General features: G+C 50.0%; 1 protein-coding gene and 1 long non-coding RNA gene across 2 annotated transcripts in view; both read left to right on the top strand.

The window, feature by feature from the left end:
• Positions 1–6,930: 6,930 nt before the first annotated feature.
• Positions 6,931–9,125, top strand: CAMP (cathelicidin antimicrobial peptide). The gene is made up of 4 exons (XM_025916237.2): positions 6,931–7,164; positions 8,043–8,150; positions 8,288–8,359; positions 8,927–9,125. Exons 1-4 carry the CDS (start codon positions 6,967–6,969, stop codon positions 9,062–9,064), a joined length of 516 nt encoding a protein of 171 aa, XP_025772022.1. The 5' UTR covers positions 6,931–6,966; the 3' UTR covers positions 9,065–9,125.
• Positions 9,126–14,432: 5,307 nt separating this feature from the next.
• The window catches only part of LOC147583614 (uncharacterized), a 31,853-nt gene continuing 30,485 nt past the window's right edge, over positions 14,433–15,800 (top strand). The window contains exon 1 of the long non-coding RNA XR_015248398.1: positions 14,433–14,755. This is a non-coding gene — a long non-coding RNA (uncharacterized LOC147583614). The remainder of the gene's footprint in view (positions 14,756–15,800) is intronic.

The raw sequence follows: 15,800 nt of genomic DNA, 5'->3' as shown, positions 1-15,800 counted from the left end.
TGTCAGCACAGAGCCTGATGCGGGGCTCAAACTTGCAAACTGTGAGATCATGACCTGATCCGAAGTTGGACATTTAACCAACTGAGCCACCCTGGTGCCCCCACTGAATAATTTTCTGATGTGCCTTCTTTTAGTATCTTAAGAACACTGCTCTATTTTTCAGACTAAGCAATTCACAGAATCTAGCAAGTGTATCAACCAAAACAGTTCTTCAAACATTTTATACCATTTAGAGCACGTTACAGGAGTTGGTTTGAATATTTTGAAGACTTACGTGCAATTTTACTAGATCTGCTTTTATTTCTCTTTATAATCAATTTGAGCAGACATGGAAACATAATCTATTTTTTTTCAGTTTTATTTATTTTGAGAGAGAGGGAGAGAGAAAGAGAGAGAGAGAGAGAGCATGAGCAGGGGAGAGACAGAAGGAGAGAGACAATCCCAAGCAGGCTCTGCACCATCAGTGCAGAGCCCCATGTGGGACTTGAACTCACAAACCGTGAGATCATGACCTGAGCCGAAACCAAGAGTCAGGTGCTTAACTGCTTAACCTACTGAGCCACCCTGGTGTCCCAGAAACATAATCTAGAATGGTGAACCTGAAAGAGGGAGACAGAGGGAGGCTGAGGACACAGGGAAGGTTGGGGTGCCTGGAGGCCTGGTCCCTCTAACATTCTCAGACCCCATGACTCCACTCCTCCCCTCATCCCACAGCGTGACATGATATATGTTTTGGACAAGTCAGTAAATTTAGTCAACTGTGTGAATGGGTCATTTAGAAAATTAAAGTTTGGTCATTGACTCTAAGAGATTTTTTTTCTCCATTTGAATTTCTTTAAGTGTCTCTGATACCCCTCGTGCCGTGAAATGTCCTAGCAAGGCTGTTCTGTCCTCGGCTCCCTTGGTGTTTGGGAATCCCTCCACTCCCCCAACCTTCTGACCCATCTACCTTCTCTGCCCTGCTCAGACTTCAAACAAGCCCTGTTTCTGCTCTGAGTCCCCACTGAGTCTCTTGAGGACCATGGTTCCTTCCCCCCCCCCCCCCCCCCCCGTCCCGTCACTGCTTCCAACACTTACTATTCCCCTCTTGTCTCTTCACATGGCCACTACTGGCCATTATGCCTTTGCCCAGGCTGTGTCCCTGGTCCTGGAGCTCTCTCTTTGAGTTCAGGGTTACTCCCTCTGAGGTTCTTCCCCTGATGCTGTGGCCTCTATGACTCTCTGGGGTAAAGGATAAAGAATAAAGCATCGGGGCGCCTGGGTGGCACAGTCGGTTAAGCGTCCGACTTCAGCCAGGTCACGATCTCGTGGTCCGTGAGTTCGAGCCCCGCATCAGGCTCTGGGCTGATGGCTCAGAGCCTGGAGCCTGTTTCCGATTCTGTGTCTCCCTCTCTCTCTGCTCCTCCCCCGTTCATGCTCTGTCTCTCTCTGTCCCAAAAATAAATAAACGTTGAAAAAAAAAATTTAAAAAAAAGAATAAAGCATCAACAGTAAGACCAGTTAGGGACAGTATGTGTACTTTGGGCCCCCAGGGAGTGGCTGGGAGAATTCCTTCTGGGCCATTGGCAATTAAGGAGGGCATCTTGGGGAGGTGTGATTTTGGCTGACCTTGAGAGATGGACTGAGTTTAAATATGCCATGGGGTGAACCAAGGACACACAGGAAGGGCAGAGGAGAGGCCTTAGCAAGGTTTACAGGTAGAGAAGCCAATGTAGTGTTTCAAAATTTAGGGCCTTTATATGTAGGTGGGAAGGATAGGAAGTGAGGAGGATGAAGAGGTTGGCACATGATGGACAACCCTGAATGCCTGGCTAGAGGGCTAGACTTCGCCCCTGTGGTCCTGGGCTAGGGAGGTGACGTGTGTAGTTCCACTCTTAATACTGTGCTCCTGGCAAACATTAAGAATCAATTAGAGGTACACCTGGAAGGTTCAGTCTGTAGAGCATGCAACTCTTGATCTTGGAGTTGTGAGTTTGAGCCCCACGTTGGGTGATGAGATTACTTAAAAATAAATCTTAGGGGCGCCTGGGTGGCTCAGTCGGTTAAGCGTCCGACTTCGGCTCAGGTCATGATCTCATGGTCTGTGGGTTCGAGCCCCGCATCGGGCTCTGTGCTGACAGCTCAGAGCCTGGAGCCTGCTTCCAATTCTGTGTCTCCCTCTCTCTCTGCCCCTCCCCTGCTCATGCTCTGTCTCTCTCTGTCAACAAAAATAACTAAAAACATTTAAAAAAATCTTAAAAACAACAGATTAAAAAAAAGAGTCAATTAGAATTACTTGTAATAACCAAAAAGTAGAAACAACTCAAATGTCCATCAATTGATATGTGAAACAAAATGTGGTATAACCATAGAATGGAATATTATTTGGCTGTAGAAATGAAGTGTGGATACCACACTATGGATAAACCTTGAAAACATCATGCTAAGTGAAAGAAACCAAACTGTTTATATGGAATGTTCAGAATAGGAAAATCCATAGAGACAGACAGTAAATTAGTGGTTGCCTAGGGCTGAGGGTGCAGCTTGGGGTGAAATGGGGAGTGACTGCCAACAGGGGGTTTCTTCTGGGGATAATGAAGATGTTTTAAAATGGACTGTGGTGGGGCGCCTGGGTGGCTCAGTCAGTTGAGCATCTGACTTTGGCTCAGGTCATGATCTCACAGTGAGTTTGAGCCCCACATCAGGCTCTTTGCTGTCAGCATGGAACCTGCTTCAGACACTGTGCCCCCCTCTCTCTCTGCCCCTCCCTTGCTTGCGCTCTCTCTCTCTCAAAAAAAAAAAAAAAAATTAAATAATGAAACTAAATAAAATTGTGGTGATGGCTACACAACTCTGTGAATGTAGTAAAAATCACTATAATGATTTACGCTTTAAATGGGTGAATTGTGCGGCATGTTGGTTACAGCTCACTAAAACTCTTACAAAAAGTTGATTTGGGAGCAGATGCCTGCTTTCCAATCCCTACAGCCACAGGCAGCGGGTGCGAGTTACAGGTGCATGCTGCCCTGCCCGCAGGAGAGAGGGAAGACTATGGTCATGAGCCAGTCCTGACTTCAGTGACGTCACTCTGGGGGGTTCTGTGGTGGGGGGGTGCTGGAAGGGAAGGCTGAAAGAGGGGGCTGTCTTCTCTCCTGCTCTTGCACTGTCCCCAGCCACCTGGAGGCACAGAAATGTTGGAGCTGCACAGGATTTATGGATCACTGACAAGGGAAGAGGCTAGGAATGGGGAATGGCCCAGGGTAAGGTCACCTGGCAAGAAGGAGGGGCTGCCCAGGTCAGAAGCGGGAGGTCTCATCTTCCTAATTGGCAGCAAATGTGCGGACGGGAAATCTGATTTTACAAGGGTCTCTGGCCAGGGTGGGTATTCCTGCACAGGACAGGGTGTGATTGCTTACAGCTGCCTTGGCCTCTCCCAGGAGGACACATGCTTTGATTGGACACTTCCTTCTCCCCTTCCCCTTGCAACCACCACCGGGGAAAGACAGATGGGCCCTGGGAGCTGACATCTAGGCAATATCTGGGTCTCCCCCTGGACAGAGCCTCCACCTCCCTGGACACCATGCCCCAGGACCCTCTTGGGAGGGTCCCCAAGGAAACAAGGGCATATTTGCTGGAAATTACCTATCACCACCCCATGCTGTGTAGTTTTTTGTTTTTGTTTTTTTTAATTAAAAATTTTTTTTATGTTTATTCATTTTTGAAAGAGAGAGACAGAGTACAGCAGGGGTGGGGTGGAGAGAGGTGGGGGACACAGAATCTGAAGCAGGATCCAGGCTCTGAGCTGTCAGCACAGAGCCCGACGCGGGGCTCCAACTCACAAACTGTAAGATTATGACCTGAGCCGAAGTCAGATGCTCAACCAACTGAGTCACCCAGGCGCCCCTAGTTTTTTGGGTTTTTTTGACAAATGTTTTCTGAACCTGGCTCAGGACCTACTGGCTGCTGGACCCCTTTGAGCACAGAGCCCGGTGCTGAGTCCTGAGAGGAGACTCAAAGAAGAAATGGGTCCTGTCCCCTGGGGAACCTGTGGGCTGAAGGGAATAGAGAGTCTTGTCCTCTGTCTATGGGACAAACTTGTCACATTTGCAAAGCCCTTGCCTGGGAGGAGGTATAGCCTCACCACAGGGAGGCTGGACAGAGGGATGACTTGGGGAGTCCCAGTCTGAGGGGGGCAGCTCAGGACTTCATGACTATCCTGGGAACTAGCCTGAGACTAAAGGTAAGGGTGGTGGGTTGCCTCCCACCCTGGTATTGGGTGTGGGGTGCATTGTAGAGGATGCCGACTGGGGGTGATATTGGGACAGACCTCCTGGGGAGGCTGACTCTGAGTGGAAATGTGACAGGAGCCTGGGGCAGTGGGCGGTGTTGTTGGCAAAGAGGGCACAGCTCCCAGACTTGCATGTGTGCATGTATCTGTTGGGGGACAGTTGAACTCTGCTCATTGCAGAGCAAGGAGACTTGACCCTGACCTCACTCACAGAAGTGCCCTGGGAGCACAGGACTTGACAGTAAACATGCACTTTTGCACCCACTGTCATGTGTGTCCCCATGCGGGCAGTGCAGGGCATGTAATCCCCATCCTAAAGACGTGGCCCAGGAAAACAAAGTAACTTGCTCAAAGTCACACAGCTAGGAAATGATGCCAGGTCTCCTGGCAGTACAGTCCTTCAGGTGAGAGAAAGGCACACAATGGGAATTGTGGAGTCTGGGCAGAACCACTATAAAGGCCCTGATGTGAAGCCCTGCTTGACCAAGAGGCCAGTGGGGCAATAGCTGGACTGTGAAACTAGGTTGCACAGAAGCCCGTTTCTCCTTCCTTTTCCCAAGGCTGAGTGTGCAACCAGCAGCATTCATCCAGGCTGCCACCTTCCGAGGTGCCCCACCCAAGCCCCCAAGAGTCCTACGGACCAACTGGAGCCAAGACCCACCCCAGGCCTCACAGCCTCATGGCCGTTCCACAGGAGAGCTGGGACTAGCGTTTGCCTCATGGCCTCTGGACCCATCCACCTCTTTGGCTAATCACTTTTCCCAGCTATGCTTTCTCCACACCCATCCCCCTCCCAGAATGGGCCACCCCAGCCTGGTGTCTCAACCAGAGCACTGGACAGGGAGTCATTTGGGGTCAATTCAGAGGAGACTTCCTGGAGGAAGCAAAGAGGAGGAGGTTGCTGTGTCTGGTGGGAGGTCAGGGAAGTCTTCACAAGGTGAAGAGTGTGCCAAGCAGAGGGATCAGGTGCAGAGGTAGAGAAAGAGAAGGAGGCTCAGAGGGGTCTGAGCAGTTGGAGTCTATATGGCTTCCTGGTGCCTGGGGTGTGCAGGAATGATCACACTTCAGAGGAGAGAAGATGATGGTAGGAACCAGAACAGGGGTATGTGTGTCGGTGAGGATCAGAAGGGAGTGTCCCCAGGAGAAGGAGCAGGTGGGGCACTCCCCAAGCTTTCATCTCAAGGTTCATGCAGTGGCACCGAGCAAAACAGCAGACCAGGTGGCCCTGGGGACAACCAGGGGTGTTCATGGGAGTCTTGAATTCAGAGATGCAGACAAGGTCTGTCTATGACAACTGGTGCCCTGAGAGGGGTGTCTCCAGGGAGGTGTGAGGGCTGGAAACAGAAGCATCTCAGGATACAACTCTGCAAGCCCCCATGTTAAGAGGAGGGGCTTTGGAGGAGACTGAGAAGGAGCACCAAGGAGGTGGGAGGGAAACCAGGAGAGTGGCATCAGGGGACAATGGAGCAGGGGTCATTAGTGCCTGCATAGGTAAAGCTAAGGCTTGAGAGTAACCACCACATCCATCGAGGTCTGGTCAGCCTGCAGTGGCCCTGAGTGTGAGAGAGAGTGAAGAAGTGGGTCAGTGAGGGAATGACCTTTTCCCAGGCTCAGGTGGTGAGGAGCCAGGGCAACAGGCCACATCTGATGGTGGCTGGGGCCATTTTTAGACTGAGAAACGCAGCAGAAAAGAACCCAGGAAAAGGAGACAGACAGAGCTTAGCGCCTGAACTGGTTGAGGGCTGGGTCCAGAGAATAGGATGTTGTGGCCTTGCAGGTCTCCCTTAGGACTGACTGGGTGGGCCACCTCACACCAGCCAGAGTGGCTAAAATTAACAACTCAGGAAATAGCTGATGTTGGCAAGGATGTGGAGAAAGCGGAACCCTCTTGTACTGTTGGTGGGAATGCACCAGTGGAGCAGCCACTCTGGAAAACAGTGTGGAGGTTCCTCAAAAAATTAAAGATTGAATTACCCTACAACCCAGCAATAGCACTACTAGGAATTTATCCAAACGATAAATTTGGATATATTTATATATCTCAGCAGTGAGAATGAAATCTTGCCATTTGCAACCACATGGATGGAACTGGAGGGTATTATGCTAAGTGAAATAAGTCAGTCAGAGAAAGACAGATACCATATGTTTTCACTCATATGTGGAAGTTGAGAAACTTAACAGAAGACCATGGGGGAAGGGAAAGGACTGACTGGGTGGGTCAGGCTCTAGATGAGGGGTGGTTACTATTATTCATTCATCAAACATTAGCTGAGTGCTTACTGGGTGCTAGGCAGTGCCTAGAGCTGGAGATTGAATGGTGAATACACTATATTACCCTGATTCCTGAGGAGGCCATCTGGGGAGAAGGATGTAGGTGCCTGTCTTCCTTTCTCTTCTGGAGGACTCAACTCTCTTGAGCAACCCTGGCAATGACCTGCCTCTGTGGGTCCCAGGAGAGGCCAAGACATTGTCAGGGAGATGGAGAAACTATTTCTTCAGTTGCACATAAGGTGGACTTTGCCCACTGCCCAGCAAGCCCTGTGAGGCAACAGCAGTAGGTGTGAGGCAAGCCTGAGCCCACATCCGGGCAGGCGGCTGTGATAGGCGGGTCAGGAAGGCTCCTGTTTGGATCTTTGCATCAGGCCCAGGCTGGGCATAAAGGAGGGACTTGCAGGTGGGGAGGAGGCCGACTGGGGACCATGGAGACCCAGAGGGACAGCCCTTCCTTGGGGCGGTGGTCACTGTTGCTACTGCTGTTGGGCCTGGTTATCACTCCGGCCACCCCCCAGACCCTTAGCTACGAGGAAGCTGTGCTCCGTGCTGTGGATGGCTTCAACCAGCGGTCCTCAGAGAAGAATCTCTACCGTCTCCTTCAGCAGGACTTACAGCCCGAGGGAGTGAGTCGAGGAGGGGATGGAGGGGAGGGAGGTTCTGCTCTAGCCAGTCTTGGCCATACTGTCCCTCCCATTGTTAACACTTTGTTCATGTCAGGAACCCCCCTCCCTTAAGTGTGATCGCACCTCTTTCAGGAGACCTTCCCAGAGCTGTACCCCCCATCAGCGCGAGTGCTTCTTGTCTTAGAATCTCTGCTTCTTGCCTTAAAATCTCTATTATGTTGGGGCACCTGGGTGGCTCTGTCAGTTAAGCATCCAACTTTGGCTGAAGTCATGATCTCATAGTTCGTGGGTTCGAGCCCCGCATCAGGCTCTGTGCTGACAGCTCAGAGCCTGGAGCCTGCCTCAGATTCTGGGTATTCCTCTCACTCTGCCCCTCTCCTGCTCATGCTCTGTCTCTCTGTCTCTCAAAAATAAACATTTAAAAATTAAAAAAAAAAAAAAAAAGAATCTCTACTGTGTGAAGAGGTGCCCCCCACCCTTACTCCCTCCCATTCAGGCTTCTGGAAGTTCCAGGGACAAAAGTGGGGTTACTGGCCCTGGGATGTGACTTCCCTGGAATGGCTCTGCTCAGCCTTGAGATTCCAGTGGCAATGTTTTGTCTCCAGGAGGCCCCTGCTTTCCCTTGGCTCCCTAAGGGGGAGGTGCTATTCATTAGAGCTTTCCTGAGGTCCTCTCCTGCTCTCTCAGCTTGGTGAGGGCAGGAATGGACTTTGTCATCCTCACCTCCATACCTTAGCACAGAGCCAGTGTCAGGCACATAGCAGGGGCTGTTGTAAGGCTACCCTCTTCGCTGGGTGGCTCGGGATGGGGCAGGGAGACGGATTAGTGAAGGCAACCATGAGCCTGAGTCTGGTCTTCCTGCTTGCTTCCCTGACCAGGACGGGGATCCAAATACCCCGAAGCCTGTGAGTTTCAAAGTGAAGGAGACTGTGTGCCCCAAGACGACACAGAGGCCACTGGAGCAGTGTGATTTCAAGGACAATGGGGTGAGGCTGGGGGCTCTGGCAGAAGCCCCCAAATGAGCTGAACAAGAGGCCTCCTGGGAATATTTCCAGGCACTGGGGTGAGGCTGGGAGGTTATGGCATAGGGGTTCCAATTTGACCTGGAGCCTCCTCTTCTCAGCTGGTGAAGCAGTGTGAAGGGACAGTCATCCTGGACCAGAACAGGGGCTACTTTGACATCAACTGTGATGGGGTGAGTGGCTCCCTGTAGGTTGCAGGGGTTGATGGGGTGGTGGTACATAGAACATCCTATGGGCCAATTAACCACTGTCCCATCCAGGGCACAGAAAGCCCCTCCTAGCCTGGGCTTCTCCCTCAACCTGGGCCTCATCTCCAGGACCTCACAGGCTCTGTGTTCCCTTAGTACAAGCTCTCAAAGTGTGGCCGTGAGAACTCGGTAATTTATTAGCAATGCAACTTCTCAGGCCCCATGCAGATCTGCAGAATCAGATTCTGGGGTGGGACCCAGCAATATGTAGTTTAACAAACTCCAGGGGGTTCTGACTCCTGATAAAGCTTGAGAACCACTTAGAGTAATATGCTTTCAGCTGTGAGACCCTGGGAAGCCCCTTGCTATCTCTGGGCTTCAGTTTCCTCATCTGTTTGTGGGTGTGGCGATTCAATCAACTACATACTCCAAAGGTTACAGCCAGAGGATGAACTGGGATGGCCCAAGAAGGGGGGTGTCTAGGAGGGGAGGGGTCTTGTCTTGACCCTGGGTCCAGCCCCCACAAAGAAACTGCTTCCTTCTGATGCACAGATTCTACAAGTCAGTAAATTGGGCCAGCTGGGTGAGCTCATCCAACGAGGTGGGCAGAAGATTGGTGAGAAGATTCAGAATATTGGCCAGAGAATCCGTGACTTTTTTAGCAATCTTCGCCCCATGCAAGAGGCCTAAGGGTCTGCTTTTCCCTGGCTCAGGCTTCTGGACCCTGCAAAATAAATTTTTGTGAAAGCAACTTCCTCAAGTCTTCAATTGTACTTTTCTGTCTCCTCCCACTTACCATGACTTGAGTCCTGAATTCCGGGAGGACGTGTGTGTGTGTGTGTGTGTGTGTGTGTGTGTGTGTGTCCATGCAAAACACAAAGGTGGAGCAGCTACTTCACCCAGAAGGGCACGGGGTGACGTGGCAGGTCCAGGAAAAGTGGCTCCATTCTCAGGGTCCTTCTCCCATGCCCATCACATGCTTCCCACCAGCCTCGTTGAACACCCAGTGTGACTTAAGGAGATCTACCCTGTGTGCAGTGGTAATGTGGATGTGCAGAGCTGTTCGTACTCCTATGGAGGTGAAAGCCACTTTGTTAAACACAGAGACACAGGTCAGTCTCATGGCTGGCTGGGTTCTAAGGCCAGCCTGCTGGTACATTTCCCATCAAGTTCCAGTTCCCTTCCAACATCTTAACTCTGGAAAAGCCCACCACTTCTGACATCTCCTCTGGCATGGGAAAACTCACTGTTTCTTTAGCTGGGCAGCAGATTTAAGTTGTGGGCTTGTGTTTAGTGATCAAATAGCACCAACATTTTGTACCATTCAAAGCAAGAGTCTTGCTCAGGGGGCTGAAGAGCTCTGGCTAGGAGAGACAAGCAGGGTGACACACTCTGTTGCATTGGGTGTTTCAGACAACGTCCGTGTCTTGCCCACTTGCCATTCTGTAGCTGACCCGAAGCACCTGTGGCTCTTTGCTAAGGGCAGCCCGGAAGTACTTGGGAGTAGGCATTCCAGGGAGCAGCCTCAACCAACGATTGGTGGGAGTGGTGGAAACATATTTTCTCTTCCTCACTCCGTGGGTGGGCCCACTCCAAGATGTGTTACACATCTCCCAGGTCCTCAGCTGGTTGTGCCCCTGGCAATGACCTGTTCATGAACACCCCCTCTTCTGTCTTCTCTTCCTGCCCTGTCTCACTTCCTTACACTCCCGCTGCTGCTCTCTGTGTTTGTCTCCCAAATAAACTACTTCCACTTGCATCCTTGTCTTAGATCTGCTTCTGGGCCAACCTAAAATAAGACACAGACATCCAGCTCTGAGAGCAACAGGAGGCAGGATATCACATAGCATTTACTGTGTTATCCGTCATGCTTGCTTCTTCTTGGTGCGCAGGTCACATTAAGGTTTTCTGCTTTCAGTGGCTCCCACCTTCCACAGTGTGACCGTATCAAGTGGGCTCCACTTGACTTTCCCTTCTGTGACAGCTGCTATTCATAAATTACTGAATTCCCTGTACCAGTTGTGGGCCATTGTTCTTATCACCCTGGAAGCCAAAGTTAATTGTCTCAGTGATGGGACATGGACTACTCTGATTACAAGGATCTGAAAAGGCTCTTGCTTTAGGAAATGGGTTTTCTGCTTCTACCAAAGGTGTTCATCTTTGTGTGCATTATTTAGTTTTTAAAATTTTCTCAATATTTTATTTAAAAACTAGTTAAACAGGGGCACCTCGCTGGGTCAAGTGGTAGAGCATGTGACTCTTGATCTCAGAGTTGAGTTCAAGCCCCACATTGGGTGTAGAGCTCACTAAAAAAAAAAAAAAAAAAAAAGATATATGTGTAATATATATAGTGAATATAAAATATGAAAAATATATAGTAAAATAAAATAAAAAATTAAAAAGTAGTTAAACATACAGAACGATTGAAATAATTGTATAGTGAACATGTACTCATCTGTTAGAATCTACAATCACTATTTTACTTTAATTACTTTTGTAGTTGCTTTAGAGTCAATCCTCTGGCAGTTCCTTGGATAGTCTTTGCTCCTTGTGGCTGGTTTTGGGGTAAAAGCAGAGAACAGGAGCCGCACTTTGAGCCTGGTCCTTTTGGGGGAGGATGGCCCCCCCAGATGTTTGCGATGAGAGAAACTACCCAAAAGAGACAAGATCAGAACATCTGGTGACTTTGACCTGTGCTGGTCACCGAGGCTGTGGGCTGCTGCCTCCAGAACGCATAGTAGGCACTCAAGAAATGGCAGTCCCTCCCTTCCCTGGAGGGGAGAGGTTTGGCTGATGGGTAACCTGTGTTTTCTGGTGATTCCAAGGACAACTTGGGTGACTCCAGACTGGAATGTCCTTAAACACGAGGCAGAGGAAACGTGTTGTCTAGCTGTGGTCTCATAGTGAAAATCACTGATAGGAACTCAGTGTCTGGGGCCACATACCCTGGAGCAGCCTCAGAACACACAGCAGGTGAGGGTCAATAACTGGTGCCTTGTGACCAGCCAGAGGCCTCCCGTGAGCAGAGATGAGGGGGGTCCAGCTGGTCAGCATCTGCTCACCTGGGCCTCAAAGTCATTGTGTTGCTCCAGAGATAAGCAAGACTCTATTTGTAATCTCATTGTCAGTTTGGGGATCTTTGCTTGTTTTTGTTTTTAAAGCTCTTGATTGGTAGAAGGGCCTCTGAGCAACTAAATGGATCAGTAGTGTGGGTACTGAAATGTTTCCTTGGGTCTATATCCTCTTGCTGCTTGTAGACATATTGTTTCTCACCGTAATGTCCCTGTAATAAGAGCTTCAGCCTCAGAGCACGTGGGCTCATGGCTTTTATGAGATGAGGGTGGTTGAGCGGAGCTCCGTGGGGCAGGGGGGCATTTCCCCCTTTTCCACATGTTGCAGCCGGTCAGCCTGATGGTTTTCGTGACCACCGATGGTCTTCCACATTCACAAAGGCCTTTGTGGCATTTGAAAGACACCGAGCGCCTGTTTCTAGTTTGGCCAGATCCTGTTTCCAGGGATGAGGACATGTACATCAGTGTGGTTCTGAGGGGATCTGTGGTCTGGTTATAGTACGTCACCCTGCGGCTGTTCTGGGCCCCACGGGCAGGTCTGGCTAACCACCTCAGGAGCCTGGGGTACTGCATCCTTGACCTGGGGCAGAAAACTGAGCCTGTGGGATCCAGAAGAAAAATGTGAGCTGAAAAAGCAACCCAAGCAAGCTGTTGGTCTGCAGGGGGATAGGCCAGGAGGAGAATCCCCGTAGGAGGACCGGGGTGGGCTGGACAGCTGAACCAGACATGGTGGTTTCACAAGGAGCCAGAAGGAATTTCCTCAAGCTGAACCTGCAGCCCCTTGGGCTTCTTCCAGGGCCGTCTGCAGCCTTGGTCAATAGCAGGGAGGGGGCACTTGGAAGCCTCAACCAAAGTTAGCCACTGGGAACGTCTGCTCTTCTCCCCTACGTCCTCCTTGAGGAAGGTAAAGGGTAACCTCCCCACACTGCACACAGGGGAAAAAAGTCCAAACAAACAAAAAAAACAGGAAAAAGTAAAAAACCACAAACGCCACACACAAGGTAGGAAAAGGTCAAATAACTTCCCCAGGACAGACAGATTTGCTAAAATTGCCTGAAAAGAGTTTGGTGAGCTAAACATAGCACAGTATCACCAACTGGGGAATGATCTTTATCGCATAATCCGTTGCACGTTAGGGAATGGAAATCTCACATTGACTAGTCCGATTCCAAAATCTGAATAAGGTTCAAATTGGCAAGCCTCCGCTACAATTGGTAAAAGAGAAGATGGTTTTCTTGCCCAGCGCCAAGCCCCAGCCTCAGAGCCATCCTGGGTCTTGCTTGCCCTTCCTGTCTGCCAGCATAGCCCCACCCCCGAGTGCACCCAGGATGTTCCACTTTTCATCCAAACACAGCTGTGCTCAGACCCATCCATACTTCCCCTTTACCCTGGGAGTGTTCTGGTTGACAGTTCCAGATCAAAGTCCCAGGGATGCAGAGAGGAGAGGGCCTTGCGTGGGCTGGGTGAGTCGGGGAGGTGGTTGTAACGGCTGTGGCTATCCTTGACCAGATAGAGTGAAGGAGGCTTCTGGATAAGGCTGCCTCAGGCCGGAGCTGTGGGGCACACTTTCTCCCGTGGACACGCTTAATCCAGCCAGTCCCTAAATTACATTATTCCCTTTCTTCTTGGGATAGTAATGCTGTAATATTTCCACAATAATGATGGTATAACGTCTGTAATTACAGCATGATTTTGAATCTGATTTCTTTACCTAATGGGTAATCACATCAGAACACAAGAAAATGCTGAATTTGTTTTAATGAGCCTAGTGTGAAATACTCAGCTCTATCTACAAAGGAAATCCCAGTTAAACTGCCTAGGGGTAGTGATTTTTAAGCCTCCTTCCCTGTACCTGAGAGGCGGTGTGTTGGATGGACACAGGACCCCTCATTTACATTTTGATGATGAGGAAATGAGGACTCCAAAGTGAGGAAGTGGTGGGTTTTGGATTTTCCATCAGTTCTTTTGGGTTGCAAATTCAGTGTCTTCAACCACAATATTATATTGCTTCTAAATTACTTAATATGAGATAACCCTAGAGGACCAAGGGTCACTAAAAAACATGGAAAGCATAAGGGAAAAATAAGTCCTCCACACTCCCTCCCCGCACCTGGCTGACTACTCCTGGATCTAAGACCTCTAAGGGCCTCTCCATCAGGCAGCACAAGGAGCAGTAGGTGCCTGCCACCTCCTGAGGGCCCAGCAGAAGGCAGAACCTGGTCACAGCCGGAAGGAGAGTTTGTGGCCCTGAGCACGTGGGGGTCATGGCCCTGATCACGTGGTGCCACAGATCCATCTCTTGAGGTCACAGCTCTGATCACATGGGCTCTGGTCATGTGAGGTCACGGTCCTGACCATGGTCCTGACCCATCAGGTGGGGTCAGAGGGCCACAGCCCTGAGAAAGGGGCATTAAAATCTCTCCCATCCTTTAATATATAACAACCCCGTTCAGACTGTGGTCAGAGCAATAATTTCCCTTTGTCGTCTCCTTCCTCCCCCCTTCCCTTTTTCCTTCCATAGTTTTTAACAGGAAGAATGGCAATCAGTTTGCAAACCCCACAAATTGACTATTCCATCCATCTAACTCACTATCTACACCTATGACATGCTATCTTGGCGTCATGCCCTGCACGTGGGATAACAGCCCTGAGTACGTGGGGCCAATACCACGTGAAATTGGGTCTCCACATAGGACAGGGGTCAAGGCTACAAAGGCGTTCAGTCCAGACCCCAGTGAAGTTGGGTCTCCTGGGGAAGAACACGGGGTTAAGCCCTGAGGACTATAGGGGTGACTGCTCTGCACAAGGAGGTGGTCATAGCCCATAGGATGTGGGGTCAGGGGCTCAGCACATGGGCTGCACGCCCTGATCACGGGGTCATGGCTCCAGCATGCGGGGTCACAACACTTTCTCCTGAGGCCCTGTTCCAACCTCTTGTGGTCACAGTCATGGTTATGTGGGGCACAGTTCCCATTACTTGGGGTCATTGGTCTGATCATGTGGTGTCACCATCTTGATCACATGAGGTCACGGCACTGTTCACCTGTGGTCACGGCTCCCAGTCACATTTAGGAGCTAGAGGCGGGAGTCACTGCAGGAGGAGAGGTCCGCTTCCGAACTACGAACTACGCTTCCCAGGAGGCTGCTCGCTGTACCGTGAAGCACTTCCGGCAGAATCCCCTCCTCTTTCTGACTCCCCTGTTGGCCCAGAGGTCCTTCTTCAACGTGCTGTCTCCCCCGCCTCGCCTTCAAGTCAGCCCAGGCTCTGAGATGGGCCCCGCGGCATTGCTCCGGGTTTCGGCGGACCACTGTGAGTCGGCCGGCCAGGCGGGGTTCTGCCTGGCGAAGGGACCGGGCGAGAGGAGGGTGACCGCCTACCTTCTCCCGCTCTCGGACCTCAGGCACCCGGCTGGTGTCAGCATTATCCGATGCCGAGGCTGTCCCTCAGGAAGTGCAGTAGCTTCGGGCTGCGTACTGTGGGCGGTGCCCAGGACACCTGCTCTGTAGCTGGACGGGGTTTCCTTCCTCTGGAGTCCCGCACACTGTCCATGGTGCTAAAAGTCTCTGCCCCAAATCTCCCAGCCTGCCCCCCGCTGCGGGGTGGGAGACCATCTGCGATCTCCGCTCTTGCAGCCACTGGCCACAAGCGAATGTGGACCACTTGTTGTGGCGAGTGCTACTGAGGAAGTACATTTTTAAATTTACTTTCCATTAATTTGTAACGAAATACTGAAGAAGTAAAAAATATTTTCCCATCAAACACATATTTACTTATTTAATTAAAAAATTTTAATTCCAGTATAGTTAACAGTGTTATATTAGTTTCAGGTGTACAATATAGTGATTCAGCACTTCCATACATCACCCAGTGCTCATCAGGACAAGTGCACCCCTTAATCCCTATCACCCATTCCCCACCTACCTCCCCTCTGATAACCATCAGGTTGTTTTCTATAGTTGAATCTGTTTCTTGGTTTGTCTGTCTATTTTTTCCCCATTGCTCATTTGTTTTGTTTCTTAAATTCCACATATGAGTCAAATCATATTATATTTGTCGTTCTCTAACTGATGTATTTTGCCTAGCATTGTACTCTCTAGCTCCATCCATGGCATTGCAAATGGCATGATTTCTTTCTTTCTTTCTTTTTTTTTTTCTTAATGGCTGAATCACATTCCATTGTCTATATACACCACATCTTTTTTATCCATTCATCTATAGATGGACACTTGGGCTGCTTCCATAATTTGGCTATTGTAAATAATGTTGTTATAAACATAAGGGCACATGTATGCCTTTGAATTAGCGTTTTTGTATTTTTTGGGTAAATACCTAGTAGTGTGATTACTGGATCATA

The sequence above is a fragment of the Puma concolor genome, chromosome A2 (assembly GCF_028749965.1).
Source record: "Puma concolor isolate L17-30 chromosome A2, mPumCon1.1.hap2, whole genome shotgun sequence".
NCBI lineage: Eukaryota > Metazoa > Chordata > Mammalia > Carnivora > Felidae > Puma > Puma concolor.
Note: the sequence above shows the minus strand (reverse complement) of the source record. Positions and strands in the feature narration are given on the sequence as shown.

Bases quoted from the DNA above. Each gene is read 5' to 3' on its own strand.
- CAMP (XM_025916237.2), top strand. From the start codon at position 6,967: ATGGAGACCCAGAGGGACAGCCCTTCCTTGGGGCGGTGGTCACTGTTG. The intron at 7,165-8,042 runs GTGAGTCGAGGA...TTCCCTGACCAG, and splicing joins AGGACTTACAGCCCGAGGGA to GACGGGGATCCAAATACCCC. The intron at 8,360-8,926 runs GTGAGTGGCTCC...TCTGATGCACAG, and splicing joins TTGACATCAACTGTGATGGG to ATTCTACAAGTCAGTAAATT.